Consider the following 27,154-nt stretch of genomic DNA (forward strand, 5'->3'; position numbering starts at 1 on the left):
GGCACATTTTAGTTTTGAGTCAGTTTTCTAGTATTTTTCTAGAGCATTTTGATCTAAGTATCTCTGTTATTCTTAGTACACGTGCATTTTTTTGAATACTTATAGTTTTTAATGGTTTTGAATTCTTTTGCTCTTTTAGAAAAGACAAACCAAACTTTTTGCATACTTTTTTTGTTCAGTCTGGACAGATACATAGGGTATAACTTGGGTCATGTGAAAATTGTTTGCAATGCACTTTTGTCAGTGTAAGGGAAACCTGTTGCCTCTCCAGTTGTGTGCTGCACTTCTCAGTCACTCCCCTTGCAGTTTCATACTCTCGTCATGCTTCCTCACTCAAGAAAAGTGAAGAAGCTTAAAAAGGCAGAATATCTGTCTTCCAGTTAGCTTGAGAAGTTCCATCCTGCCTCAAGGGCAAAGAGTGAAGCCGCGTCTTGTTGGCCTGTGGTAAATTATAATGTACTGTGTGTTATTCATTGCAAGGTAATTGAGTGGCACATGAAGATGGAGGAACTCCATCTGCAGGAACTTAAACTTAGTCGAGAATTAGTCAAGCAAAAGGAAGAGGTGAAATACTTGCGTAATATAATTTCTGAATATGAATGTACAATCAGTAACCTGGAAGAAGAAATTGTGCAGCAGAACAAGGTATGTATTTCTGCATGCTATTGAAAAAATATCCTAGTCCTTCCTTTCCTAAATGGTTTTCTAATAAGTTTGTAACATAGGTGTTTGCATCTTGATTTCATAATTCTTTTTAATAGCTCTTCTGAGTAGTTTACTTTTCAGTAACTATTTTTTCAGTTGAAGTTGGCTATAAAATTCCCATTTATTTCCCCAAATTGCCTTCAATAAATAAACTACTTTTATCAAACATTTGTTACAGTTTCATGAAGGAAGGCAAATGGCTTGGGATCAGAGAGAAGTAGAACTGCAGCGCCAGTTAGACCTGTATGATCATCAACAAACTGAAATACTTAGCACAGCTTTAAAGGTACATGCACTAAAAGTAGACTCATAAGCATGTTTTTCAGAGCTGTCAGAGTACATGAATATGAATCTTTCTGTGCAGTTAGAAGAGGCTACAGGCTCAGTTCCAGACCCTAGTTTGCCAATCCCACAGCAACTTGAGTTGGCTTTAAGAAAGATTCAGGAGCATATTCGAACAATCCTGGAAACTAGGGCAACCTGCAGATCACTGGAGGAGGTAATTTAATGTATAAATTATAATTTAAAGTGACAAAGTTTGTGTTTCCACGTTCTTTTACTTCTTTTTCCATGAAAAAGATCCTTCTTAAAATGTCATTTAGACATATTTAACACAGAGAAAATGTAAATAAAAAATATAATCACACCATGAATAAAATGAAATCTTTTTTCCATTGGAACAAATCAAAGAGGAGAATTTTCTAATGTTTTTATTAATCCATTCAGTAGGATAAGATGGCTCTTGCTGTACAAAATTCAGTTGACTATACGTAGTTAAATTTAGCAAGTGTTACAAAATACTTTTATCTTGGGTTGCTAAAGTGCTACTCTGCTACAGAAGATACTTTGTGGTTCTTAAATAATTTGTAAAACACCAGCTTCGTCATTTAGTAGCACAAAATGAATTGTTTGAGTGTCTTGTGCCAAGCAAATAATACATAAAGACACAGTAATGATATTCTGGGTCATTTTCATCTAATAGTAATCCTGTAAAGACTGAAACCAGTGCAAAGTGTTTTGTGTTTTTAAGTCCATTTAGACAAAACTTTCTGGTACATTTCTTGAAAAGTAAGATCTTTTTGCAGTGGTTGAATTCTGGAAACAAAGAAATTGCCTTTTGTTGTAGAAATTAAAAGAAAAGGAAACGGCTCTGTGGAAAGCTGAACAAAATGTTATATCAAGAGACAAAGTTATAAATGAATTAAGACTTCGATTGCCTGCAACATCAGGAGAGAAAATAATGGCTGAATTAAGCAAACAAGAAGATGATTCAGAGTACCATCATGCCATTAAAATTGCTCATCAGACCATTGCAAATATGCAAGCAAGATTAAATCAAAAGGAAGAAGTGTTAAAAAGATACCAACATATGCTTGCTAAAGCAAGAGAGGTATTTAAACTCTTTGTCTGAAATTTCTTCCACTTTCAAGTTGTTTTATTTGATTCTTTGTTTTCTTATTCCTAGTGAAATCTAAAAAAAACAGGTTTCTGAACTCACACATAACAGAACAGAGACAATTATTTATTTCATATGTGGAAAGTTCATGTAGAATATTTTAGCTTTTTAGAATAGGAGGCTTGCTTAGTCAAGAGGTTATGTATTTAATTTCTGTCTAGGAATTAAAGTAGTGTGACAAGAAGAAAACTAAAATTCTGCCAAAGTGGTCTCAGTATACTTCGTATGTTTCTTTGGGATTTTTCAGTATTTGCAACAGAGATCTCTGGATTGTATCTGGTAGTGAAGGTACAAGAAAGACATACATTTATAGATAACATTCTTCTAAGCATATTTTAAACTAAGGCGTTATTTAAAGCATAAACAGTGTATCCAAGCATGCTTTATATTTTATAAGCATAATTTATATTCTTTTTTCTTTATATCCTTAAAGCGTATTTTAAAACATAAACCTTTTGTCAAAGAGATACTTCAAGGCCAAGCATCCATTAGTTTTAGTGTGTCTGGATCAGAAGCACATTTCCAAAGCTGACTTTCTATCATCTTCATGTAGTGTGCTTTGGTTAACATGTGTAGCTATTTCTCTTGGGAGAAATCAAGGGGTTTTGTTTGGGAAGAAAACAGAAGATGCAGTTTTAAAATGAGCCTGTTGTTCTCTGTGGGCTAGCATTCCCACTGGGATCACACTATAGTCCAAAGTAAATAAACTTGAAATGTACCTAGTATGGATATCCCTGTCCATACTTATAGTCACAGTTGGTGAGGACCAACACCAAGGGTTTTGTTCTCCAGCTTCTGTGCTGTTACACCATACTACTTGCTACATAGCTTAAAACTGCAAGAGTTGATTTTTTTTTCCCAATAGTGTTAAAAAGAAAAAAAAAATTCATTGATTATATCCAGAAGAAAAGAATTTTAAAAACTTCCAGAATTAGAGGAAAATCTGGGGAGTAATATTGAGCAATGAGTGAACAAACAACTTGAAGGCATTGTAGTGTCATGACTTTCTGTGATAGTGTGCATCACTAGAGTTTTATTTTGAACTAACAGGAACAAGAGGAAATAGCAAAGAAGCATGAGGAAGACATAAGAGTTCTACACCAGAAGTTAGATTTGCACACTGACAATTCCCTTAATAAATTCAAAAAGACTGCTTTGGTGAGTCATGTGTGTTTGTAGAATTAGTGAAGTTGCTCCTATATTTTTTACTTTGTTACTGAAAATAACAGTTTTGCAGTCAAAAGTGAGGGATAACTGATGACTGGAAAAATAATTGGGTGATTGATATACAGTTGTTGTATTGTTGAGAGAATTCACATGAGAGGGATTAGAAGTCAAGTGTAAAAAACAGAGTTACCACATTTGCATATCATCCTAATTTATGGAGACTTCTAGGGGAGAGAGTTACATACTGCTTTCTGGTCTTCTCATTCAGTGTATGGTTATATTAAGCTAACTCATTTTGATACCAAATTTCTCTCTGCACTTTATGATAAGGTGAAACCTGTATTCAGCTGTATTCTGTTGATCATTAGATGTACAAAGCTCTTTTCAAACCAGCCTGACTGGTTTCTCTGTCAACTAAGAAGCACATCTCAGTAAGTAAATGGTAGCTTTTAATGCTTGATTATATTTAGGATTGAGTTAAAAATGCATCAGTAGTGCTTATCTTTTGCTTAAAACTTAAAATGTTTATCACATGCGTTTCTTCTGTTTTACAGGAGTTAGGGAAAAAGACCGCTATATCCCTGTCCAACAGCAAATATTTTCACCACTTAGAGAAAACTGTAGCAGAGCAGGATAATTCTCTTGCTTCACTTGTTGGAAAATTAAAGAAAACATCATCTGATTTGGAGAAACAGAAGCAAATTACTCTAACAAAAATCAATGAGTTTGAGACTATCAGAGCCCAGTAAGTTTTTAGACTATTAACATAAGTCACAATTAGAGTGGTTCAAGTCAATTATGTATTGCTGCTACAGGACTGATCTATCAAATTGGACATGTTTTTGCTGAATTTAAGATGCAGCTGGAAAAAAAAATCTCAAAAGCATTGGTATAGTTGGCAATTCCAAGTTATTTTTAATCTGTAGCCCTTCACTGGGGCTAATACTGAAAAATGGTGGCTTGGAAAAATGCTTTTTAGTTGTTAGCTTTATGCCATTTAGTGAAAAAGAAAGTTGTTTTTAAGTTACTGTATTATTTGCTGGCTTGTGCTTTGTCATTTTTCTCCCCACGATACATTCATTTGGGTTTGTTGCTGAACGAGTTTAAACTCATGAAAGTTTAACCCATGTTTAAAAGGAAAAAATATGATACTTTCTTTGCCTGTGAGGACCAGGAATGAAAATGAATAATGCTCTAATCTCATTTTGCTGGCCTTCATGAGTTACTCTCTTACTAAACTGCCTTTTTTGAGCCAGTCTTTCTTTGCTGTTTCCAAATCTAAGTGTCATTTTCTTTAATAACAATAAAAAATAAACCATTGTGTCCTTTGTGATTTATTTGGAGTTTGCTAACTTAATTATTACACTGTACCCTATTAATGCTTATTTTATATTAGGCTTCAAGCAAAGCACACAGTTGATGTGGCACAAATAAAACAAGAAGCAAATGAATTGAGGAACACCTTATCTCAGAAGGAGAAGGAATTAGCAAATGTAAAAGCTGAACTAGAGGTCCAAAAAGAAGCAAATAATAGAGCACCCACAGCAGCACTGAAAAACCTGGTGGAACAGCTGAAGAGCCAGTTAGCCATAAAAGAGAACCAGCACAAAGTTAGTCAACAAATACTAATCTCTACGTCACTTAAATGTTTCTTAATGCTTAAGAATTCTTTATATAGCTGACTAGGAGGTAAAATATAATTGTGTAACGTGCCAAAGTAAAATACAATTATTGCTTTTGCCTGTTTTGTAGCAGCATCTTCACTTACAAAAAAAATTCAATTAATTGTTTTCAGGCTTTGAGTAAAGCACTTCTAGAACTCCGAGCAGAAATGACTGCTAATGCTGAACAGCAAATTATTTCTGCTGCATCACAAAAAGAGGCGTATATGAATGTCCAGGAGATTGTTGACAGACAAACAAAGGGGCTTACGGTGAGTACTAGATAATATCATTGTATTGCTTTGTTGTATTGTTGATGAACCTGATTTGGGGCCTTTGGTGGCTTTTTTCTTTTCTTCTAGACACAGATAGAGGAATTGAATAATCAGATTACAAAACTTACAGATAACCTTAAAATAAGTAAAAACAAGGAAACTTCTTTGTCTGATGAAAGGGATGAGTTAAACCAAGAGCTTCAGAAGAAAGAAAAAGCATTTGCTAAAATATCGAGGGAAAAAAATGAAATTGAAAAAGAAAATGAAGAACTGAAGAACCGGATTAGGAGGCTAAACAGTAGCATTCAGGTAGAAGTGACTTTTCAAACTATGTTTGATCTTCATCAAGTTTCTGTATAGATGAGCTGGTTGGGGGGGTGAAAGATTTAAGTATCTTACACTTGATAAAAAAAATTATTTTTTCCTCATCATCTGGGTTACATGTAAGATACTAGCTTTCTTTCTTGCCTCAGCTAAAAAAAAAATAATTACATACTTCTTGAAATATGTTTGAAAGAGTCTGAGGAGTTGAATAACCACTTTCATAGCTTCTTGGAAAAATGGTATTTTGTCTTAATTTAAAGATAACTTTTAAAAGATCATTTAGGTTCTAAACTAAGTTTACCAATTTGGAATTAAAATCCTTATTTTTTGATTGGAGAAAAATATCTTAGTAGTCACTAAAGTTGAAGTTGTAAAAATTTGTAATGTTTCAGAGCAAAGCTGATGAACAAAATCTGATAGATGTGCTTCAGAAAAAACTTAAAAAGTTGGAAAGTGAACTTGAGAAACAGTCTGAAGAAACAGAAAAAAAAGGTCTAAGAGAAGACAAGGTATGTGATATTTATATCATGGCTTTGAAAGACCTCATCAGCCAAGGCCAAGGCTGTTGACCTCTCCCTATTTCTTCTAAAACCTACCAGCCAAACTTGGTTAGAAAAAAAGCAGTTTCATGGCTGCAACTTCTCATGTTTCTCATGCTGTTACTGCTCTTGTTACTTAGTACTGCTATCTTAATGTTTTCCTGCCTTTTTCTAATGGATCTGTTGTCCTACAAAATCTCAGAAAACTAAGATTCTCTAGGTAGCAGTGAAATTGATTACATAAGTGAAAGGACGCCTTGCACTAGAGCCTCTAATTTCATAAAATTTTTTTGTAAAATGAATATTAAAAGCTAAGGAAGAATTTGGTAGGAGCATTAAACTGCACTAGCTTTATACACCAGTCACAGCAGTGTATTCAGTTGAACCTGCTACTTAGATATGGCAAATAATACTTCTTGGTTTGAACTGATAAATGAAGAAATATATCATTCTTACTTTTGTAATATGTTTGCTTGTTTTGCTTTAAGAGAAGAAATCAAAAGGAAATACATAATCTGTTTATGTTCTTCACAGACCTCCAAGGAGGAAATAATTAGATGGGATGAAGGTAAAAAATGGCAAATCAAAATGGAAGGATTGCGGAACAAACTAAGGGAAAAGGAAAAAGAAGCAGATGCTTTATCCAAACAGTTGAATACACTGAAGGAATTTTATACAAAGTGAGTTGGTTTTAATTGATTCAGCTACAAGATGATGTCATAACAGAAATACAGATATGTTTGATATATAGTAATTACTGCAGTTTGTTATGTTTATAAGATTGATGGTGAGAATTCGACATCGCTGTTGAGACTAAAAGGATTAGTTGATTTTGAAGCAGCAGGCTACTCTGCTAACTCCTCTAGTATCCTTTCCCTTGTAGAAGCCAACAAGCTTTATTAGAAGAAAGTGTTTTGAAATTTAAGTCCTTTATTATGCTTCCTGGCTTAGCATTCTGTTATTCACACAAAGCAAATAACAGCTTTATGAAGACAGGCTGTTTCTCGCAGTGTTGTTATTTAATTAGGTTGCTAGGACTGGATACTTGTAATGTTACTGCAGTAATGACAGTTCTAGGATTATGAGTTGGAAGCCATTTCAACAAACAATCCTATGTCCATACTCTCTGCAGATACTACGTTTACTTCAGTTGATGTAATGGCAGGATTTTACTGATAAAAGATGTGGTGTTGATTGTAGCTGTTGTTAAATTGTGATTTGAAACTGCTTCAAAATGGCATTTATTCTTAGCAAGCCTTGCCTGAATTTCACATAGAACACAGGCAAGACCAACAAGTGGTTTATGATGTGCATGATAATGACTTACTGTCCATTGCTTTTTTTGGAGTTTGAGTTGGGATTTTGGTAAGGTTTTACTGTCTATACAGTAACCTTATTAAACAGAAAAGGGGGTGTGGTTCAGTGAGCAAATAAAATGCAAACATGGATTCTTTTAAGACAGAAGATATTTTCTCCTCAAGAAAGCAAGTTAACAAATAAGCTTTAAAATGTAAATTTACTGAATGTTGCAGGACTGAAAAAGAGAAAATTGCTCTGCAGAAGAAACTGAAAACTACTGGTGTCACTGTTGACCGTGTTATTGGAGTAAGAGCAACAGAAACTGAAAAAGAAGTGGAAGAACTAAGAAAACGGAATCTAGAATTAGAAAATGAAGTTGCACACATGAGGTGAGAGACTTTTTAAATGAATCTATAAAAATTGAAAAATCTAAATTAGTAAAAAATCTGTGGAATGAGATAGACTTTAATAGGTGAACTATAATTCAAGAAGGAAAAAAAGAAACAGGAATTTTAAAATTTCTGATAATTTCTGATATAAGCAAACTTAAAACTATTGGGGAGCAGTTGTGCATGTTCAGAGAATATGCAGCATTGGTTCATTATTCTAAAAAGCTAAAGAATATGAAAAACATACTCCTATTGTGGAAAATTTTAACTACAGTTTAGAGTTGGTGAAAGTTACTGGAACTGCTAAGTGCAGATAGGAAGTGCATTCTTAACCAGTGTATCTACTACCACAGTGGATAATGTACCTGAATAATAGACTGTACGCATCTGAAAAGAGCAGATTCCTTTTGCCAAAGTGAGTATCTTCCATTCATGGGGATTAGTTGAAATGCGGCCATCGTTGATTTAGAATAACTAGCTTAGAAACACTGGAAAATCACGTCTAGAAATCCAGAAGTTCATGATGCTTTTACCTTAAAGGGTGTTTTTCTGCATTAATAGCCATTTGTTTGTTTTGGCTTGATTCATTTTTTGATGTAGAACACTGCAAGCAATCCCACGAGACTCTGTTGTAGAAGATCTACATCTCAAAAATCAATATCTCCAGGAAAAGCTCCATGCATTACAGAGACAATGTTCAAGAGAGACGTTTTTGAGACCCTTGGTAAGTTAATAATGTAACCATATTACGTAGAGTACTACTTAAGAAAAGTATTTGTTTACTATTTGGTATTCTATGTCACTTAGCTGGTTTTATTCAAATGACAGTATTCTACAGCAGATGAAATACTCAGCTTTTAGTGGTTTTAAAAAAACCCAACAAAACAAACACAAAAAACCCCAAATCCCCAAAACTTAAAGTTGCTGTATCATACAGGTAGAAGTTGGAATATTCAGCATCCTAGCATATGTGGAGAAATAAGGAAAAAATATTTTAAAATATATGAGTCTGCAACTGAGAGACTACTTTTATATTATATATTGATTAAAAATTCAAGATGCACGGAGTTTGGGGAAATACCGAGCTGCATTTCAGTTACATTTGGTGTTTTTGTTGTGCTTTGATTTTTACAAGGTTGATTATATTGCAAATTTTGCATTATTAAGTTTTCTTAATCTTTCAAGAATAGACTTTACAGTATATTCTATTTTCCTTTATTTCCTATTTTCTTTTACTGTGTTCTGCTTTTCTTTCATGCTTCACTCTATCTTCAACTTGAATCAGAGTACATGTGACCAGACTGAACTGACCAAGTCTGTTCCTATCACTGTCAGTAAACAAAAGTATCTGAATTTCCTTCACAAGAAATCTATTTCAAATAGGGATGAAATCAAACATCAGACTAATAATAGTGTTACTGATGGCAGTGAAGTAGATGAGGATGCAGACATGCAAACATCCATCATGCATAATGAAGGGCAGCAGGCTGCTGCTGATGCAAGCAGGGAAGTGTCTCCTGAACAGCACCATGAAGATAGTGAGAAATGCAAGGACACAGCTATTTCTAGGGAAGGTAAAGAGAACTGCAGTGAAAAAGAAGAAAATATAACCCAGCCTGAAAATGGAAAAGTTAATGAGAAATGTGAAGAAAAAGAGAGGAAGCAAGAAATTTTCAAGCAATCAAATGTGGATGAAGAATGTGTAGAAGACTCTGATACTGACAGAATGAGCTGCAATCAGTCTGATTCAGGGGAACATCCTAATCAAGCTAATGGCTGTGAAGCAGACAAAATAAATATGTATAATGAAATGAATCCACACACTGCAGAGAGTAAACAGGAAAATGACCGAAGCTGTACAGAATGGGTTGAAACTACCCCAGAATTTTGTGAAATGCCCGAGGTTTGATACTGTAGTGGCCCTCTAGCATTTCTTCAGTATAAATAATGTAGAAATAGAATAGTTTGGTCTTGATAAAGCACTGCTTTCCTATCCATGGTCTGCAGGGATATTGAAGTACTTGCCAAGTGGTCCATAAAGCAAACCTTATACTTTCATGATAGGCATGCATGTCAGCTCACAAGTAAGCTACTGTCAATCCTAAAATTTTGATCCAGAGAGTTTACAAATAACCCCAAAGATACATGGAGCTAATTGATGTCCTTCATTCTTTAAGAGACTTATGATATGTTATTATTTACACTTAGGAAAAAAAAATGCTTTAATAGCATTTACTTGATGCTAATACTTTTTTTGCTAATCAAGCAAATACTTGATTCCTCTAATTAGTGATGAAGTAATGAATCATACAGTAATTCCCAAATTACATAAGTAAAAACCACTGATTATTATATTATTAAAAGGTTTTACTCTTTACTAGCCAGGCATAGTAATTTACCATATCACTGTGATTTGAATTGGCACTATAAAGTATGCAAAGCACTCTTTGTGTAGTATAAATTACTAGCCTCCATGCATAAAGACTTAAAACTGTGGGAACTAACAGATTAAATGAGAGTTACATACTGCTCTTCCTGACTTGCTTTCTGATCCATTTGACATATATGACATTTCTTATGTCACATGGTACTACTTAAAAAACTATCAGAGTATGTCCTTAAAATTAGATGTTGTTCCCAGGTACAGTGTCACAGCTTACTACATTCAGTAGCTTTTTTATCTTTTAGTCTTTGAGATTTATTTCTACAGAATAGTTTGAGAGTCAGTTTTGGTTTGATGAAATTTTTACTAGTTTATACTGATTTTTAAACTTCCCTTAAAGGTTAAGCAAGTTAAAGTAATGTAAGAGAAGGTGTTAAAATCAAAGCAGATTAGATCAAAACTGGTAATAATAAAGTTTTGTTTCATTTCTGTGAGAAATACTAGTTATCTGTTGCATTTAATCAGCTACAACTGATAGTTGTAATTTTGAATTAGTACATTACCACTTAATAGCAGTTTTTCCCCCTCTTTTCTCAAGACATCAGGAATAGGATCAAGTGATCAGTATCGAAGAGAACAAGAAGTTTTGAAGGAAAATTTAAGATTGTCATCTGAAAACATTGAGCTAAGATTCCAACTAGAGCAGGCCAATAAAGATTTGCCAAGACTAAAGGTAACATCTTTTTACTTTAGTCCCCTTTACCCTCACACAGGTCAGGGATTTGTTTAAAAATAGATATTTCTTCTGTACATACTGTAAATTTTCCACGATTTTACAGAAGATGAGAGGGTTGAATAGCTGGTAGAAATGATGGAAAATATCACTGAGATGGGAAATTGGTTTCTTTTAAATTTTTCAAAGTAAAACTACACTGTAATTTTGTTCACCAGTTGTTCACCTCAATTTGAGATCTAAGTTGCTTATTACTTTTTTTTTTACTTGTAGGACCAAGTAGATGACTTAAAAGAAATGTGTGAACTTCTCAAAAAAGAGAAAGCAGAAGCTGAACGAAAGCTGGGCAGCATTAGAGGGGTGAGTATTCTAACAGCACTTTCCATCATAATTAAATGAAAATTAAATACAAAAAAAAGCAAAGTATTATTGAAGCTAAATTATTTGGAATCAACCAAAAGCAAACATGAATTGTTCTTGCTTATTTTATTGACAAAATGCTATAATAAATTAATGACATTAAGTTAACAGGACCATTAGAAGGACTAGAGCTAAACCATTAAATATTTACACTATCATGGCCTTATTTTGTCATTTTGATTAGTTACCTTCAGAAGCATATTTGTACAATAAATCGTAGTTACAGCCGTAATAATGAAAATTATATTCATGTATCTATGTAAATGATTTGACGCAGATGTAGAAAGGGTACTTTACTGTTAGTGAAAGTTTTTGTTGTACTATGCAAGGTGACACAGCTAAATTTTACCCTAGCTACTGTCAACTACCTTAATAGAACAGTATTTCGGAAGTTTAAGGGAAGAAAGTACTCAGCAGTGCCCAGTATGTCTCTTGCTGCTCACTTATCAAACTCTTTGTGTGACCTTCTAAAGAAAGCTGAGTTAGTAAAAGCTCCTAAGTGCCTTTGTAGCTCTTTGTAGATCGCTATACAAGGTAAATGAGTTCTGCTTCTGGGGACCTGGAAAAGATCAGATATTTTTCATTCTTTACTCATGCCTTGTGTGGACTGCTTGTGTATCTGTCTCTTATGCAGTGGTATTCTTGGACAAGGAAATTCAGTTTATAAAACTGTTTCATGCAAAAGTTCTGAGGAGACAGCAAATTCTGCATCTTTCTCCATTCACAGGCAGCAAGATGTGACAGGTTTTTCTTTAATTCTGCTGGGTACCAACACAAACCTCCTAATCCCTCCAGTTATTTTAGAGAAGAAAAAGAAGTAGTTTTTACTTCTGAAATTTGGTTGCTATATATATTTATGAAGAACTCCAGGGAATAAAATCCTCCCCATTTTCCACTTACTTTGCTCCTTACTTCCGTAGAAAGAAAAGGAGGTACCTAATGGCCCCATAAGTAGAATCAGCAGCATCTTAAAATTATGAGGAAATTGTTACAAAGATGATGAGAAAATAAATGGATTTGAAGACTTAAACAGATTTTCTAACTCATTAATTAATGTAGTGAAAGAAGAAAAATAGAGAAATTACAATGTTACCCTCACATACATTTATTTATTATTCTGCAAGAAGAATATATGCCTTTGGAACAGGAGATCTATTTAGGCTTTAAAATATAGTTCTTCTGTCACTTTGATTCGGCAGAAGAAGGGATGCTAAAAAATGGCCCTCTTTTCTTCCCTCAAGTTCCCAGCCATTTTTCCCCCATGCCCCCAATTGCATGGTCTGTTGGATTGGGGAATTTTTCTACAAGAAAAGCTGAATAAATTAAGTAGTTCTTTGATTTATTTTCCTAATGTTTCAGTTTAGTTCATGAAGTACAGCAGATTTTGAGACTTAACTGCAGCTCTTTTGGGTAACATAGAAAATGAAGGAGTTGATTTGTTGACTTGAGGGGTTAATATATCATTAGATGTTTTGCAGAGGTAAGTATGCAGGAAATTCTAGGGTTCAAGTCATATCAAAACAAAGCATCTTTTTTTTTTATAAATATGAATTGAAATGGGAAAATAAGCAATAAAGTAAGATTTGGAGTATCTCAGAATGTCAAAATGAACTATTGTTTACTTATACTTTTTCCTTCCCCCCTCTCTGTAGGCTGGTAGAAGCGGAAAGACAATCCCAGAACTGGAAAAAACAATTGGCTTGATGAAAAAGGTTGTAGAGAGAGTCCAAAGAGAAAATGAAGAACTGAAAAAAGCTCCAGCTGTGGTTTCTAATGAGAAATTACTTGGTCTTGAGCAGGAAAATGAGAAGCTAAAGGTACAGATTTATCTCCAGTAACTGTATTTAGGTAACAGTTTATATGCAAGTTAGTAACAAAATGGAGTAGCAAGCCTGTTGATACTGATTGGCACAAAACTGTTTTGAAAATGGCAGATACGATACAGAACAGAAAGGCAAAACTTCATTTTAGCATAACATAATGCATGATTTAAGGTACTTTGTACCTTAAGGATATATTTAACTATGTGATGAAATGTTCACTGTGCTAAGTAGCCATAACTCTTCTGTGATTTAAAAATGGAAATCTGAAATCTTCTACAAAGCAATGTAAATATGTTTTAACAAACTATTTGATATTTAGTCTGAAATGGAAAAAATGAACCTTGATCTGGAGGGCCAGCTGAGTATGCGTTATGAATCTAAGACCAAAGGAATGGAAAAGCTCATTACTGAAAATGAGAGACTGCGTAAAGAACTGAAAAAGGTATGATCATTGTAATGCATCCCTTTATTTCATTAGGTACTGGTTATGGTAAGTATATGGTTTTTAGGTTTTTTAGTGGTTAATATAGCACTGATGTTGCTATGACAGATTTTTTTCACTATATGTGGAGAGGAGATATCCAAGGACTAGTCCAAGATCTAATTTGGAAGTTGTAGTGCTAGTAATCTTGGATGCAGTTTTCCTCTAAATCAGCGCTGACCCTATTGCACCATTGTTTGAGATTATGCTGTGCTTCATGTGAGGTTAAGTATTCCATAAAGCTTTGCTTTTATTGAACAATAGGAAGCTGACAGTGGAGAGAAGCTACGAATAGAGAAGAATAACTTGGAGATATTAAATGAGAAGTTAAACGTACAGCTGGAAGAAACCATTAAGAAGCTAAATATGGCAGAGAGCCAACTTGATGGAGCTGACAGCAGAAGCTGGAAGTCCATTGTAACAAGGTAGGAATTGAGAATGTAATAAAAAGACAGAAAAATGAAACAAATGCTTATGCTACTATGAGAAATAACCTGTGTCCTGCATAAGGATGGGAGAGAGCAGATTTTTGGTAAGAAATACTTAGTCCTGGACTCCTGGATGACTTCAGGGTGAAATAAGATAATGAGTTGCAAAAATACTCTTTAATAGTGGTAAACAGAGATGGAAGGTATCTACAAAATCAGAACCTGTGACAGTAAACTTATTAGGGCAGAAAATCCACTGGACAGAAGAGAGACCTGTCTGATTTCATCTTAGGTCAGATCACTGTTGATGGCCAAGGTTTTACTCCATTCCCAGTCTTGCACTCCCACAGGATCCCCTGCTCTGACATGTTGCTCAGCCATTTTACTTCACTGAGACTTTAAAAAGCCATTTGGTTTTTTTTAACCTTCCCCCAAACTATCCAGTGAGGTAAAATGTCTCTATGCAAGGCAAGATAACAACCATAATTTGTCTAAGGAAGGAGGGCAAAAATGACTGCAGGACAGGACAAAAGTGGCTGATGGCCACAGGAGAAAGAGGATAGGAGCATACAGTGAAGACAGATGTGTTATAGAATCCCCACTGTAATGCTTAACAGCTGGTGTATTGGCTCAGCAGTTTTCATATATTTATTCTTTCAGTTCTTCACTTCTTTTGAAAAACATTTATACTTGGTTCTATTTAGTCGACAGAGATATATATGTAGTTGTATATAGATACAAAATACAATGTTTAATTGTACTTGCCTATTTCAACTCATGTGAATAAAGCCTTCTATTTGCATTTACTTCAACATGAATTTTAAGTAAGTTAATAACATGAACACCTTACTAACCCAGAGGAGCTGCTTGGGGAACTTTACCATGCAATCCACTTCACCAGCACATCCACCAAAGCATGTACGTGGTAACAGAAATTGTTTCATAGGGCAAAGGGGTGTCATCCCAGTGACCCTTCAGAAGACTCTTTGGCAGGTAGCAAGGTGTTGGACATTGTATTGCTATCTGAAAATCCAGATGGATTCAGATGGGAGAACTGGGCTACAGGATCTCCAGAGGTACCTTCCAGCATTTCAGATTCTACACAAACCTTTTGTAGCCTTATACAGCTCAAAGCAAAATGGAATCTTTGTCTGACTGCTGTTCCTCCAGGGTAAACAACTGATTGCAGAATAGTTTTGGCTTTGGAGTTTTCATCTTCTGCATCTATATTAGCGCCCTTTTCTGAGTACAGTATTTTCCACAAATTATTAAATCAGTGGAAAAATACTTTGAAAGGTATAACACTGAATTAAGATACAACTAGTGTACACACTGCATCAGTAACATGCATCCTTTTAGCATCAGGTGCTTAGGTTTCATGTGCAATAGCATAAAAAGATTCCAGTCCCCCTTCAATAAAGTGTTGACACAAAAAAACCCCACAGAAGCATAATATCTAGAAAAGCCTTTATTGCAAGATTAAAGATGTATTTCTCATTATGCTTCTTTCAGCAAATTGTATTTATAAGGCCAGAGATTATTTCAAGGCTAATGCCCCAAACATACTTTAGGGGGTATTTTACCCCTAAAGGTAATTTAATCACTATTTCTGCAAAAGTATTAACTTCTGCTCTTATTTTTCTCTAAATAAAAATACTGCCAGAATGCAGGAAACTAAGCTGAAGAAAATGGAAACGGCTATTGCTAAAAAAACCCAAAGCATTGCTAACCTTCAACGGCTGCTTCAGGAAGCAACAGAACGTGAACACAACGCTGATAAAAATTTACAAGATCTTAAAGAACAAGTGAGTTAAAGTTAGCCAGATAACTCTGAAAATAGAATGCTTAATTTAGGTCTTTGTAATGTCTGTAGTGGCAGAATACTTGTTTTTTCTCTAAGCCTTTCTTCTATAGGGTTTTTTTTTCGGTCATAGTTGCTATATTTACATATTTTAGTGAATTAATGAGGTTTACCACATACTATCAAGATATATTCTTGACTTGCAGGCTGAGGAAAACTGTTATTTTTCTACTGTGTTCTTCTGTAGGGCTTTTTTACTACAGTTTCAGTGATCACATGAAAGCCTGTAGATAGATGCTTCAAAAGGTTCTGCAGAGTGAGGCTGCTGCAGAGACCTCCCTATTCCCTCCACTTTGGTTTTTTAGCAGTGGGGGCAGGGGAGTATTGAGTTTGCCGTCCTAAACAGGATCCTCATTTCTGTTTCCAGTCTTACATGGCCTCTTACATGCAGTCTCCAGTAGTCTTACAAGTACTATTGTACATGTGGAAGAGTTGATAAATTTTAATCACAAGTGCCTTTGAAAAGATGTATCACATTTTGGCTTTTAAGTGCAGAGGTGCAGTCCTAGAACTACGCCTCTGCATCAGCTCCCATCTTCTCATTTATTTATATGTGGATGGTTCTCTTCCCCAGACACCTTGTACTGGCCCTTCTCAGTGTAAGTTACCAAATACAAACTTTCAATTTGGGAAGTCATATATATATATATATATAATGTAAGCAAGTAGACATGTTCAATAAATAGAACTTGGAATTGGTTCCTGTAAAACAATTATTTTGTTAGTTTTTCCTTGTTTTTCCTCTATTAACATGAAGTATATAGCAGCAGCAAATTTAACACAGAGATAGAAGTCTTTCATTATGTGATACTACTCTGGGAGCAACACACTTTCCAGTTTCTTTCATGTCTCAAGTACTGATGAAGGGATGAGATCGAAGTTAACTGCATTGCAAAGACAAGAGCCTCATTGTGTAAAAAAAAATAACCCAAATCCTTACCATGATAGGTAGTAACAGAACAAAAACCTCTCATGTGAGTTCATGAACTCTCACTGCATTCCTTAACTGTATATAATCACATATTTAAACCACTCTTGTGCTTCTGAATTTTACTCCCTCCCCCTCTCATCAGGACCTCTTCTAACTTAACTGCAGGTTCAGTGTACCCTCATTTGGGTTGTCACTGCAAAATCATAGGGTTTTCATACTATCTTTCTAAATTAACTGGGACACCCTGATATGCAAATAAGCACATCAGTAATATTTTTAAAGCATTTAAATCATTTAGGTATATCAATTCCTTTAGCGTATGTATACATGACATTGACGTAGCTATGCATCCAACTTTCTTTGTAAATCTAACTTCTAAATACTTTTTTCTTCACCTTTCATGAAATATGTAGCAATAATCTTTACTAACTTCAGAAAGGCTGTCAAGAACTAGCTTTGTGTTTGGAAACTGTACATGAAGGCTTTTTTTTTCCTGATAGCCTAATGTTTGGTTACATCCTTAGTATTATTTTCATTCTTTTTTAAATCTTGTATCCAAGAGAACTCTTACCTGAACTGCATTGCCATGGATACCGTTTTTAAGAATAAAACTTTCTTAATTTTTCTTTTAAGATTGAGCATCTCAAACATCTTCCTGAAGGTGCAGGGACAGAGCAAAACCTCATCAAGGAGCTTCAGCTTTTAAGGTAATGGACTTCTAAATAACTAACTAAATACCTCAGCCAATATACATGAAATAAGAAGATCAAGAAATGGCCACTGCAATTTTTAGTTAAATATTTTATGTTTTAAAATGTTTAATAATTTTTAAAAAATATTCTAAAATTGTTCTATATTCTAGATTAACTAATGATCGATTAGAGAAAGAAAAAGCAGAACTAGTGCACCAGATGGGGGATTATAAGCATGAAAGACACACCTCTACCAGTGGAGGTCCGGCAGCTGGTAATAATTTTCAATACCTAAAATAAAGATCTTCTTGTACTTAGGGTCTAAAACTACTTTTACTTAATATGTGTGTGCAAAGTGATAATAAATCTACAGAATTATGTGAAGTAGATTAATGCCAAAGTAGTGTAAACTGGAGCAGATTAAGGTCTCAGATTTTTGAGTACATATATAACCTTTTTGTAGAGAATTTTTAGTAAAAATCTCCCTAATCAATTATTTTGAGCAAGAGGCTGTAAACTTTGTATGATTTTTCCCTCATAAGGTATGTGGGAAAAATCTGCCCCAACTTGATTCATTAACCTCAAAAGACTGTAAGATGTCAGTCATTAATTGAAATCCTCTTTCCTATGCATTTTGCTTTGGATTCCAAGCTGCTAGAGAATGAGTGTCTATTTCCACTTACCAGCTCTGTGAATGATTTAAGATGTAGCAGGCATCAGTTCCATGGGAAAAGCAGAGTACTATGGAGCAGCACATTGCCATATGACTGGAAAAAACCCCCAAAACTAACCCTATTGAAATTATGAACATATGCAACAACACCCTTATGATAGTTCCAAACTTCCTGCATTTAATTCAGAGGAAGTGTTCATGTTGTATTTGTCAAAGCTGTGCTAACAGACTGGCCACAGGGCTACAATTCTGCATTCAACCACAGGAACTAGTCACCATTGCTTAATTTGTACAAGAACTACGGAGAAGCCCAGGTGACTTAAAATTTTTGGTGATCCCAACTGGATTTATACACTTCAACTGCTGCAGCTTTCAGGAGATGCAGAATTACTGAAAACAAGATTATTTGTGCCATGGGTTTTCAGTACTTAAAATTTCATAAAAGATCTTTGTTTTTGCAGGACATAATGAAATTGTAGAGAAGGCTAAAATTGACAAGCTAATGTCAGAAATGGCTCACCTCCAGTCACAGCTGGAAGCTTCAGAGCTCGAAAAACAGCAATTAAAGGTGAGCTGTGAGGATCATCCTAGGCAACATAATAAGCAAAATTATGGTTAGTTAGGAGGAGCCATTTAATAGCTAAATTAATATTAAATGACAAAGTCAACCTCTAAATATTGTTTACAAAGCCTATTTGGTTTCTTGGGAAGGTGCTATTTATGGGTAGCGTTTTTTGCCTCTAGACAACATCCTTATTCTCTTATCATATAACCTCTCAAGAAAAAGGCAAAAAAAGCTGTTGCGTGGTATTACCAAAGTCCTGGATAAAAGTGGTACTCCTTTATTCTTTTCAATAGGAAGAGACAAAAGAGCTGAGAAGAGAACTAGAAACCTATAACCCTTCTTTTTTTGAAGAACTTGAGGATCTAAAATATAACTACAATGAAGAAGTAAAAAAAAATATCATCTTAGAAGAGAGATTGAAGCAGCTTTATGAAGAGTCTGGCATTCAGGATAGTCCAGGCAACATTTCTGTTGATTAGGCTTGTGTTCAGTATCCTCCTAATTGATACAAAAAATAAAATTGTCTGTGTTTATCTTAGAATTATACAAGTCTCTCAAAGTTATGTTAGTTTGCACACACCTAAGATTGCAGAATTGGATTATTCAACAGTTCATGGTCAGTATTTATATACAATAGTCAAAATAAAAGCAAGTTTTACCTCTCCCAGCTCCTGTGCAATAATATATTTTAATTCAGAACAGTTAATTTGGGTAGTAAGGTGTCAGGTGAAGTTGAAACCTTGGGCTTATCCTAAAAGTTAATACATTTTTTTAAACTGTCAGCATACTAATTATGCTAAGTCCCAGATCAGTAGGAGTATGTAATTTGCTCTTGTCTTGTGTGGCCATAATGTTTAACTCTGAACTCAGCGTCAGTGTGCTGGATGTCTGTTCTTACATGCCTGGTTATTTTTACCTCTATGTTACAAAATCCAAGAACAAAGAACTGGAAATGAAGTTACAGTGTTTCAGCCAAACCACTGGTATTTTTGTACATAATTCATTTTTCATTTTGTTTATTTTATAGAGTTAGATGTGTACTTTTATAGCAGAGATGAAATAAAGCCAACTCAAATGATCATTCAGTCTCACTTTATTATTTGTATACCTTATCTTAGTATGCCCTTGACAAAGTTTCCTAATTGAGATGCAGTTGTAAATGGGAATTAAGCCAAGTCATGTCTCTCTCTCCACTTACTAGGTTCTCCAAAATAAAACTCATTTATTTTCTATTATTTACTCTTTTTTCCCAAAATAGTGCAATCCCTGTAGGATATAGGTTAATTGGGTTTTTAAGTAATAGCATAATGCTGCAGATGAACAGTTAAATGATACCAGGAAGTTTTCCATTTGTGCCATGGGTTTTCAGTACTTAAAATTTCATAAAAGATCTTTGTTTTTGCAGGACATAATGAAATTGTAGAGAAGGCTAAAATTGACAAGCTAATGTCAGAAATGGCTCACCTCCAGTCCTTAAAATTTCATAAAAGATCTTTGTTTTTGCAGGACATAATGAAATTGTAGAGAAGGCTAAAATTGACAAGCTAATGTCAGAAATGGCTCACCTCCAGTCACAGCTGGAAGCTTCAGAGCTCGAAAAACAGCAATTAAAGGTGAGCTGTGAGGATCATCCTAGGCAACATAATAAGCAAAATTATGGTTAGTTAGGAGGAGCCATTTAATAGCTAAATTAATATTAAATGACAAAGTCAACCTCTAAATATTGTTTACAAAGCCTATTTGGTTTCTTGGGAAGGTGCTATTTATGGGTAGCGTTTTTTGCCTCTAGACAACATCCTTATTCTCTTATCATATAACCTCTCAAGAAAAAGGCAAAAAAAGCTGTTGCGTGGTATTACCAAAGTCCTGGATAAAAGTGGTACTCCTTTATTCTTTTCAATAGGAAGAGACAAAAGAGCTGAGAAGAGAACTAGAAACCTATAACCCTTCTTTTTTTGAAGAACTTGAGGATCTAAAATATAACTACAATGAAGAAGTAAAAAAAAATATCATCTTAGAAGAGAGATTGAAGCAGCTTTATGAAGAGTCTGGCATTCAGGATAGTCCAGGCAACATTTCTGTTGATTAGGCTTGTGTTCAGTATCCTCCTAATTGATACAAAAAATAAAATTGTCTGTGTTTATCTTAGAATTATACAAGTCTCTCAAAGTTATGTTAGTTTGCACACACCTAAGATTGCAGAATTGGATTATTCAACAGTTCATGGTCAGTATTTATATACAATAGTCAAAATAAAAGCAAGTTTTACCTCTCCCAGCTCCTGTGCAATAATATATTTTAATTCAGAACAGTTAATTTGGGTAGTAAGGTGTCAGGTGAAGTTGAAACCTTGGGCTTATCCTAAAAGTTAATAAATTTTTTTAAACTGTCAGCATACTAAGTATGCTAAGTCCCAGATCAGTAGGAGTATGTAATTTGCTCTTGTCTTGTGTGGCCATAATGTTTAACTCTGAACTCAGCGTCAGTGTGCTGGATGTCTGTTCTTACATGCCTGGTTATTTTTACCTCTATGTTACAAAATCCAAGAACAAAGAACTGGAAATGAAGTTACAGTGTTTCAGCCAAACCACTGGTATTTTTGTACATAATTCATTTTTCATTTTGTTTATTTTATAGAGTTAGATGTGTACTTTTATAGCAGAGATGAAATAAAGCCAACTCAAATGATCATTCAGTCTCACTTTATTATTTGTATACCTTATCTTAGTATGCCCTTGACAAAGTTTCCTAATTGAGATGCAGTTGTAAATGGGAATTAAGCCAAGTCATGTCTCTCTCTCCACTTACTAGGTTCTCCAAAATAAAACTCATTTATTTTCTATTATTTACTCTTTTTTCCCAAAATAGTGCAATCCCTGTAGGATATAGGTTAATTGGGTTTTTAAGTAATAGCATAATGCTGCAGATGAACAGTTAAATGATACCAGGAAGTTTTCCCCATAAGAAACTGTTACAACTGTAAAAAAAATTGTCAAATTTTAGGACTAATTCTGGTCCCACGTGAAATATGTCCTTTTACTGTTAAGAAACTTGATGCTAAATCTCAAACCTACATATAATAGTGTACATATAATAATTACATCTGTAGAAGCGCAACCTATGTAACTTTTCCAGTTGATTGCATTCATTAGTAAAGCTTTTAAGACCAGCCAGTAGACAACACACTTCCTACACTAAATGCTAGCAGTTTCCAGGAGTGGGTTCAAAAGTTAAGGATTTTTCAGAAAATAAACATGCTGGAAGCTAGATCTCTGCTCTGGCTGGCAGATTTCTGTTATTTAAAATCAGTCATTTAGAATAAAATTAAAATGATACAGTACCTGGGCTGTTGCCTAAGCTAGAAGAGTATTCATGAAGAATTCTGTGGTACAGAAAAGTAAGAGGAATGCAGCACATACATTAACTTAAAACAATCGTTTCAAGCATCAAACTTGATATCTTTGAGTCTGTCAAATCTTTGTCCATCCAACTTTGAAAAATGGTGAAACAAACTCTTTGGTTCAAAGTCACAGTCATATTTCGTTCTATTAAAAGAAATTACAACAGGCTGAGAATTCAGGTATGTCTCTGCAAGTGGCCAAGGTAAACCAAGATGATGGCGATGGAGCTAAAAGAAAAGGAAAGATAAGATCAGTTCAGCCATTTTGATAAAGTAGCACAACAATTCCCAACTTGGGAGGTGTGTGGGTGCTTGTGGATTCTAGGATTCTCTGCATCAGGGCACTTAAAAACCATTAATCAGTTATCTCTGTAACATGAACAACAACAAAACACAAAAGGCAAACCAGAACCAAGCTGTCCTCCACAGTTTCAGAAATAATACAAACTGCTAAAAAATCACATTCTTATTAATAATGCTTGTTCTATTAGTCAACATTACAAGAACTTACTTTTTAAATACAAGAATTAAGTTTTAAAACTAATGATCCCTATACAGAGAGGCAAGAAAATATGTTCCCAATTATGTTATTAGAATGTTGGGAATTAAAAAATTCAACATGTTGTCATTGTAGTGATTCAGTGGCTTTACTAATTCTACTGTCATCTCATTTGTTGGAGAACATTTACTATTAAAGAATTTGGAAAAAAAGACAAAAAATTAATACAGTACTTCACATTTTATGTATTATAGTGCTTTTGACCTGTCCATCCATATACGTACCTTGATTAAACACCCATCATGGCAGTGCCACACAATTCCTTCAACTTTACCCTCAGTGCAGCTTTCAAACCAAGACAGTATGTCATTTTGCTTCAAAGCAGGTGGATTCTTTATTTCAAATGCTCCATGTGGTACTAGAAGATGTACAGGGTGCTTCTTGCTTCCTAATCCTGTGTTTAAGGAAACAAATACGTTCCTCCTAGTTAATGTGTTTCCTCACGTTTTTTACTGCAGGTATCTTAAAAGCATTCTGTAAAGGTAAACTTCTATTAGATACGACAAGATTGTCTCGTCTTTTACAGAACAGTTAGTTATATTTTTACGTACCAAAGGCAGCTGTCTCTCCTTACATTTTAGTTTATATTTATTAAAATCTCCTCCTCCTTTGTATAAAATAAACATGACACAGAGATTTATACAGTTGTCTGCTTTTTTCTTGTGGTCACCTCCTCAGTCATCATAAAGGTACCAGCTAAATCCTTCATGCTTCAGATCATGATTAATAGCATAAACACCTTAGTTCCTGAAAATCTGGCATATCTTCTCATGAATACTTAAAAATGAGCTGTTAACAAATGCATTGCCTTTTCATGTTAACATAAACCTTAATTTAAGAATACAGCTATTAGAACTTTTTGTTGCAATTCTTGTACATATTGAGAAAATGCTTAAGACCGGGTAGGACTATTTTTCCTATCCATCCTTGCAAGTTATCCTAACAGCAAAGCACAGAAGTTTGAAGTCACTTGTGCTCATACCCAATTACTTTTTTTGTTATAAGGCTTTTAAAGGAAGAAGCCACAACCAAAATTTAGCCTAAATTACATTTCCTTAAAAAAAAATCCTATTTAATAATTTAAAAATTGCAACTTGTGACTAACTTTAGGGGCTCCAAAAAAATGGCTGAATAAAATTTTCTACTTCAACTCATCAAAACAGCAAGTGAAAAAAAATGAAGGCACCAAGAAACAATCTTAAAAAATTTTATTAGTATTTTAATAGTAATATTTAAAACAGCTTTTCCAGTCAAAATATTTTTTGAAAGACTAAAGCAACGCATTTTTATAGTAACTGAGGTTTAATAAGACACAACTACTCCCATGACAACTCAGCTTTCTAAGGTGAGTATTTTTGGGTGAGAGTTCCTTCAGCCAGCCCTCTTCTCTCCTTTCTAAAAAGGTAGCTACTGGAAAACTTTTAAAAAAATACTTACACGAAAAAAATGCATTTATTTAGCTCAAAAATACCACAAAATTAAGAAAGTATTTAACTAAAAAAACAAAACCAGACCATATAAACTTACCATATGGATTTGCATTGATATTAGTCCCAATAAGCTCCAATGTTTGTTCTAAGATTTCTGATAATGGCACGGGACTGATTTCCAGAAGCCCCGGGTCAGCATGGTGTTTCAATACCAGCGCTATTCCAGCCTCATAATTTACAACAGATGAGTGCCAGCAGTACTGCTTACTGTGTTTCTCCACAGGCACCCAACCTATGAGAAAACACTGCATTTTACCAAAGTAAATAACTGAAGTTATTAAATGCATGCATTAGAAAAACCTACAGTTAAGTACAAACAGAAAGAGTAAAAAGAAAAACTGTTGTATCTCATAAGAATTCAAACGTTGACAATTATGCCTTCAGCTGAAGGCCTGTAAGTTTGTACAGAAAACTGCAATTATTTCCATGTGTCAGAAGAACAAAGCCTTTCTTGACAGTGAATGAATGACATTCCAATTTTTTTTTTTTCTGAATACGTTAATTACTATTTTTAACTCTGGATCTAATTCTGATTCACTTCAGAAATTCACACACACCTTTCCCCAGTTTTACCTGTGCTGCATCATAGGTACCTGGCATATGTCCATTTTCATCAGGCAAAGGATTGCCATTAGAGAACTCTATGTCCTTTGCTGGAATCCAGGTATCTGGAACAGGCTTGAAATCCTCTTCAATATTCCAAACAAATTCTAGACATATAAATGCAACACTGAGTTTTTGGCAAACTGTTAACCAACTTTGCTTTAGTTGTCTTTCAATGCAATCATCAAAATACCATTGATCTAAACCTTGTTTTACAGACAGTAGTCCCAGTTACTTTGTACAAACACCAGCATTTGTCACACTTGAGTGGTCTACAATTAAGATAGTTTAAAGATGCATTTAGGCTTTAAGAAGTTTAAAGGTTCAAAATTTAAGATTAAAAAAATAGCTACCTAGTCCAGTTTAAAGCTCTTCAATGTAAAGAGTGATGTTAAAAAAACTGGAGCAGGGTCAGATATTTCCCATGTTAGCTTGGTCATTTTTCCAACTGGATAACTTGCATTGTCAAAAAGAAGGAAAGAAATCTTCACCAACCTTTGCAATCTTCCAATGAATACAAGAATCGTTTAAACCTTTTTTCACCTTGTTTGGTGGGTTTTCGATCCAACCTGGCCCATAGGTAGGGCTGCCCTAGGAGTTTCCAGAGATAAAAGCATCATTTTACTGAGGTAACCATACCCAGCACAGTACTAAAATCAACTACATAACAGGCAAGATAGGAATTCTCATTTGCCACTAGAGAAATTTTATAAGCAAAGCCACCCACAATTTAAATTCAAATTACACTATATGAATTTCCGAATCTATTTTAGATTCTATAGACAGTCTTGCCTAGTGTAATACATTCCTTACAATTTCAGGTGAAGGCATGAACCCCAGTGAGTCAATGAACCACAGTCTTCTCATTTCCTCCCAACCTCTGTACTTCTATTGATCTTCCCCAAGGAAATTAGACACTCTATTATACATGACCCAATTTGCAAGGAAGACTTACTAATAGGAAGTTTAAAAACTGGAATAGTTCCTAGATGTTCATATTCACTTAAATCACACTTCATGTATTTCAGAGAGTAAATTCTAGAAGAACTTTAGAAACACCTTCTAAGTTTATGGTAACTATTACTTTGTGGTCAGGATGTTTAATGACACTTGAATTCACAGCAGCTGTAAATAAATCATACAATAAAAGTGAAAACTAAGTAAAACAAGACTTCTAGTCAGCGTGAGAAATCTGCAAATGGATCTTCCTTATTACCTTTATACGTAGTTACATAACAGCAGGTTCCATCCACCTTTTCAGTAGGAACTGCATTGTGTACATCTGCCTCTAATGCCTTTCCAGTTATAGTGTCAGTTGCCAAAACTTTAAATGGCTGAAAGGAAGACAAGTGGCTATGTTATTGCCTTGCTCTCATGTAGATTCTTGCTCCTTACAGCTGGCCTCTATAAATCCAACTTGTTAACTATTACACTTATTATAGAGCTGATTTCTAATACTATTGCAATTCACCCTTGTTTCTTCAAAACTTCCACATTTTCCGGATCCAATACCCTGTTAGGTTTTTCTGTGCAAAGAATCACCAGTGTAGGGATGTACTCTTACATGACCATTATTGAGATGGTTTAACTCTGAATTGAACAATTATGTTACTGTTCTTTTGGCAACCATTTCAACTCTTTCATCCAGAAGCCAATCACCAATGGGGGAAGATCACCCAGAGCTGAATTCAAGCTCACTACGCAGCTGCTACTAAAATCAGGGAACACAAGCTGGAGGTCTGCAGCCAGACAGGTGACTGCCGCCCCAGTCTGTCCACATCTCACAGCCTCAAATGAATTCTTCTGTCATAAGCCTAATATTCCAAAAAGAAAACAACCACAAAGAAAAAAAAAAAAACAAACCCAAACCCAAAAGAGATACAAGCTCATTTTTCTTCGTACGAGGCTCACAGGTGGGAATGGCAGCATGGTTTTACGCAGGCTCCCCGTGTGGTCATGCTGGAGTGGGCTTCACTTAGAAAAAGCAAACACAGCATCAGGGTGAACACCTGTATGCACTTGCCAGGAAATGCGTGGGGCTGAGCTGACACAGCACTCAGACGGCCCTTCTTCCCTGAATTTCAGGGGGAGAATCCTATGCAAACCTCTCCCGTGAGTTTCCCTTAAATCTGCAGCCAAACTTCTCGCCACTCGGCTGTGGCCGGGGGCTCTAACACGATCCGCGCTGTTGTAACCCGCGGCCCAGCGATCTCCCCTGGGCTCGGGCACGGGCCCAGCCCCACCTGCCTGCCCCCAATCCGCCAGTCCCGGTGCCGCCCCGGCCACCTGTCGCCCCC

The 27,154-nt window shown here is 35.0% G+C and overlaps 2 protein-coding genes and 1 long non-coding RNA gene across 13 annotated transcripts in view; 2 read left to right on the forward strand and 1 right to left on the reverse strand.

Annotated features, from left to right (window-relative positions):
* Positions 1-19,886, forward strand: part of CEP290 (centrosomal protein 290) — a 46,528-nt gene extending 26,642 nt beyond the window's left edge. For 3 of the 6 annotated variants that reach the window (XM_017743917.1, XM_017743919.1, XM_017743922.1), the window contains 24 exons: positions 481-645; positions 884-991; positions 1,070-1,204; positions 1,832-2,095; positions 3,212-3,319; positions 3,883-4,073; positions 4,725-4,938; positions 5,124-5,261; positions 5,352-5,573; positions 5,981-6,097; positions 6,662-6,807; positions 7,660-7,815; positions 8,416-8,539; positions 9,101-9,718; positions 10,797-10,931; positions 11,205-11,291; positions 13,004-13,168; positions 13,494-13,616; positions 13,920-14,080; positions 15,747-15,888; positions 17,509-17,582; positions 17,738-17,841; positions 18,702-18,808; positions 19,099-19,886. In XM_017743917.1, coding sequence (XP_017599406.1) covers positions 481-645; positions 884-991; positions 1,070-1,204; positions 1,832-2,095; positions 3,212-3,319; positions 3,883-4,073; positions 4,725-4,938; positions 5,124-5,261; positions 5,352-5,573; positions 5,981-6,097; positions 6,662-6,807; positions 7,660-7,815; positions 8,416-8,539; positions 9,101-9,718; positions 10,797-10,931; positions 11,205-11,291; positions 13,004-13,168; positions 13,494-13,616; positions 13,920-14,080; positions 15,747-15,888; positions 17,509-17,582; positions 17,738-17,841; positions 18,702-18,808; positions 19,099-19,284 — 3,990 coding nt within the window. In that variant the 3' untranslated portion in view covers positions 19,285-19,886. The remainder of the gene's footprint in view (positions 1-480; positions 646-883; positions 992-1,069; positions 1,205-1,831; positions 2,096-3,211; positions 3,320-3,882; positions 4,074-4,724; positions 4,939-5,123; positions 5,262-5,351; positions 5,574-5,980; positions 6,098-6,661; positions 6,808-7,659; positions 7,816-8,415; positions 8,540-9,100; positions 9,719-10,796; positions 10,932-11,204; positions 11,292-13,003; positions 13,169-13,493; positions 13,617-13,919; positions 14,081-15,746; positions 15,889-17,508; positions 17,583-17,737; positions 17,842-18,701; positions 18,809-19,098) is intronic. The other 3 variants (XM_017743921.1, XM_008641111.2, XM_017743918.1) reach the window with 2 other exon arrangements.
* A 397-nt stretch (positions 19,887-20,283) lies between these two features.
* LOC108449059 lies at positions 20,284-21,496 on the forward strand. The gene is made up of 2 exons (XR_001865157.1): positions 20,284-20,418; positions 20,709-21,496. It is a non-coding gene; the product is annotated as an uncharacterized LOC108449059 (long non-coding RNA).
* CUNH12orf29 (chromosome unknown C12orf29 homolog) lies at positions 21,491-27,154 on the reverse strand. Of its 6 annotated transcripts, none has more exons than XM_017743926.1 (8): positions 27,144-27,154; positions 26,074-26,191; positions 25,813-25,982; positions 25,353-25,448; positions 24,812-24,964; positions 24,292-24,486; positions 22,989-23,158; positions 21,491-22,433 (listed from the first exon to the last, which is right to left on the reverse strand). In XM_017743926.1, the coding sequence occupies exons 3-8, from the start codon at positions 25,874-25,876 to the stop codon at positions 22,245-22,247; spliced, it is 867 nt and encodes a 288-aa protein (XP_017599415.1). In that variant the 5' UTR covers positions 25,877-25,982; positions 26,074-26,191; positions 27,144-27,154; the 3' UTR covers positions 21,491-22,244. The 6 variants fall into 6 exon arrangements, with proteins under 6 accessions (XP_017599415.1, XP_017599417.1, XP_017599414.1 ...); XM_017743928.1 differs by having other exon boundaries at positions 27,101-27,147; XM_017743925.1 differs by lacking the exons at positions 25,813-25,982; positions 27,144-27,154 and adding an exon at positions 26,760-27,094.

Source organism: Corvus brachyrhynchos, unplaced genomic scaffold (genome assembly GCF_000691975.1).
Source record: "Corvus brachyrhynchos isolate BGI_N302 unplaced genomic scaffold, ASM69197v1 scaffold9, whole genome shotgun sequence".
In the NCBI taxonomy this organism is placed as follows: domain Eukaryota; kingdom Metazoa; phylum Chordata; class Aves; order Passeriformes; family Corvidae; genus Corvus; species Corvus brachyrhynchos.

Excerpts from the sequence above, each read along its gene's own strand:
- CUNH12orf29 (XM_017743923.1), bottom strand. The coding sequence starts at position 26,786 with ATGCTGCCATTCCCACCTGTGAGCCTCGTACGAAGAAAAATGAGCTTG. Across the intron at positions 26,192-26,720 it reads TGTATCTCTTTTGGGTTTGG|CCATTTAAAGTTTTGGCAAC; the intron begins GTTTGTTTTTTT and ends TCTTCCTTTCAG. Across the intron at positions 22,434-22,988 it reads ATGATGGGTGTTTAATCAAG|CTCCATCGCCATCATCTTGG; the intron begins GTACGTATATGG and ends CTTTTCTTTTAG.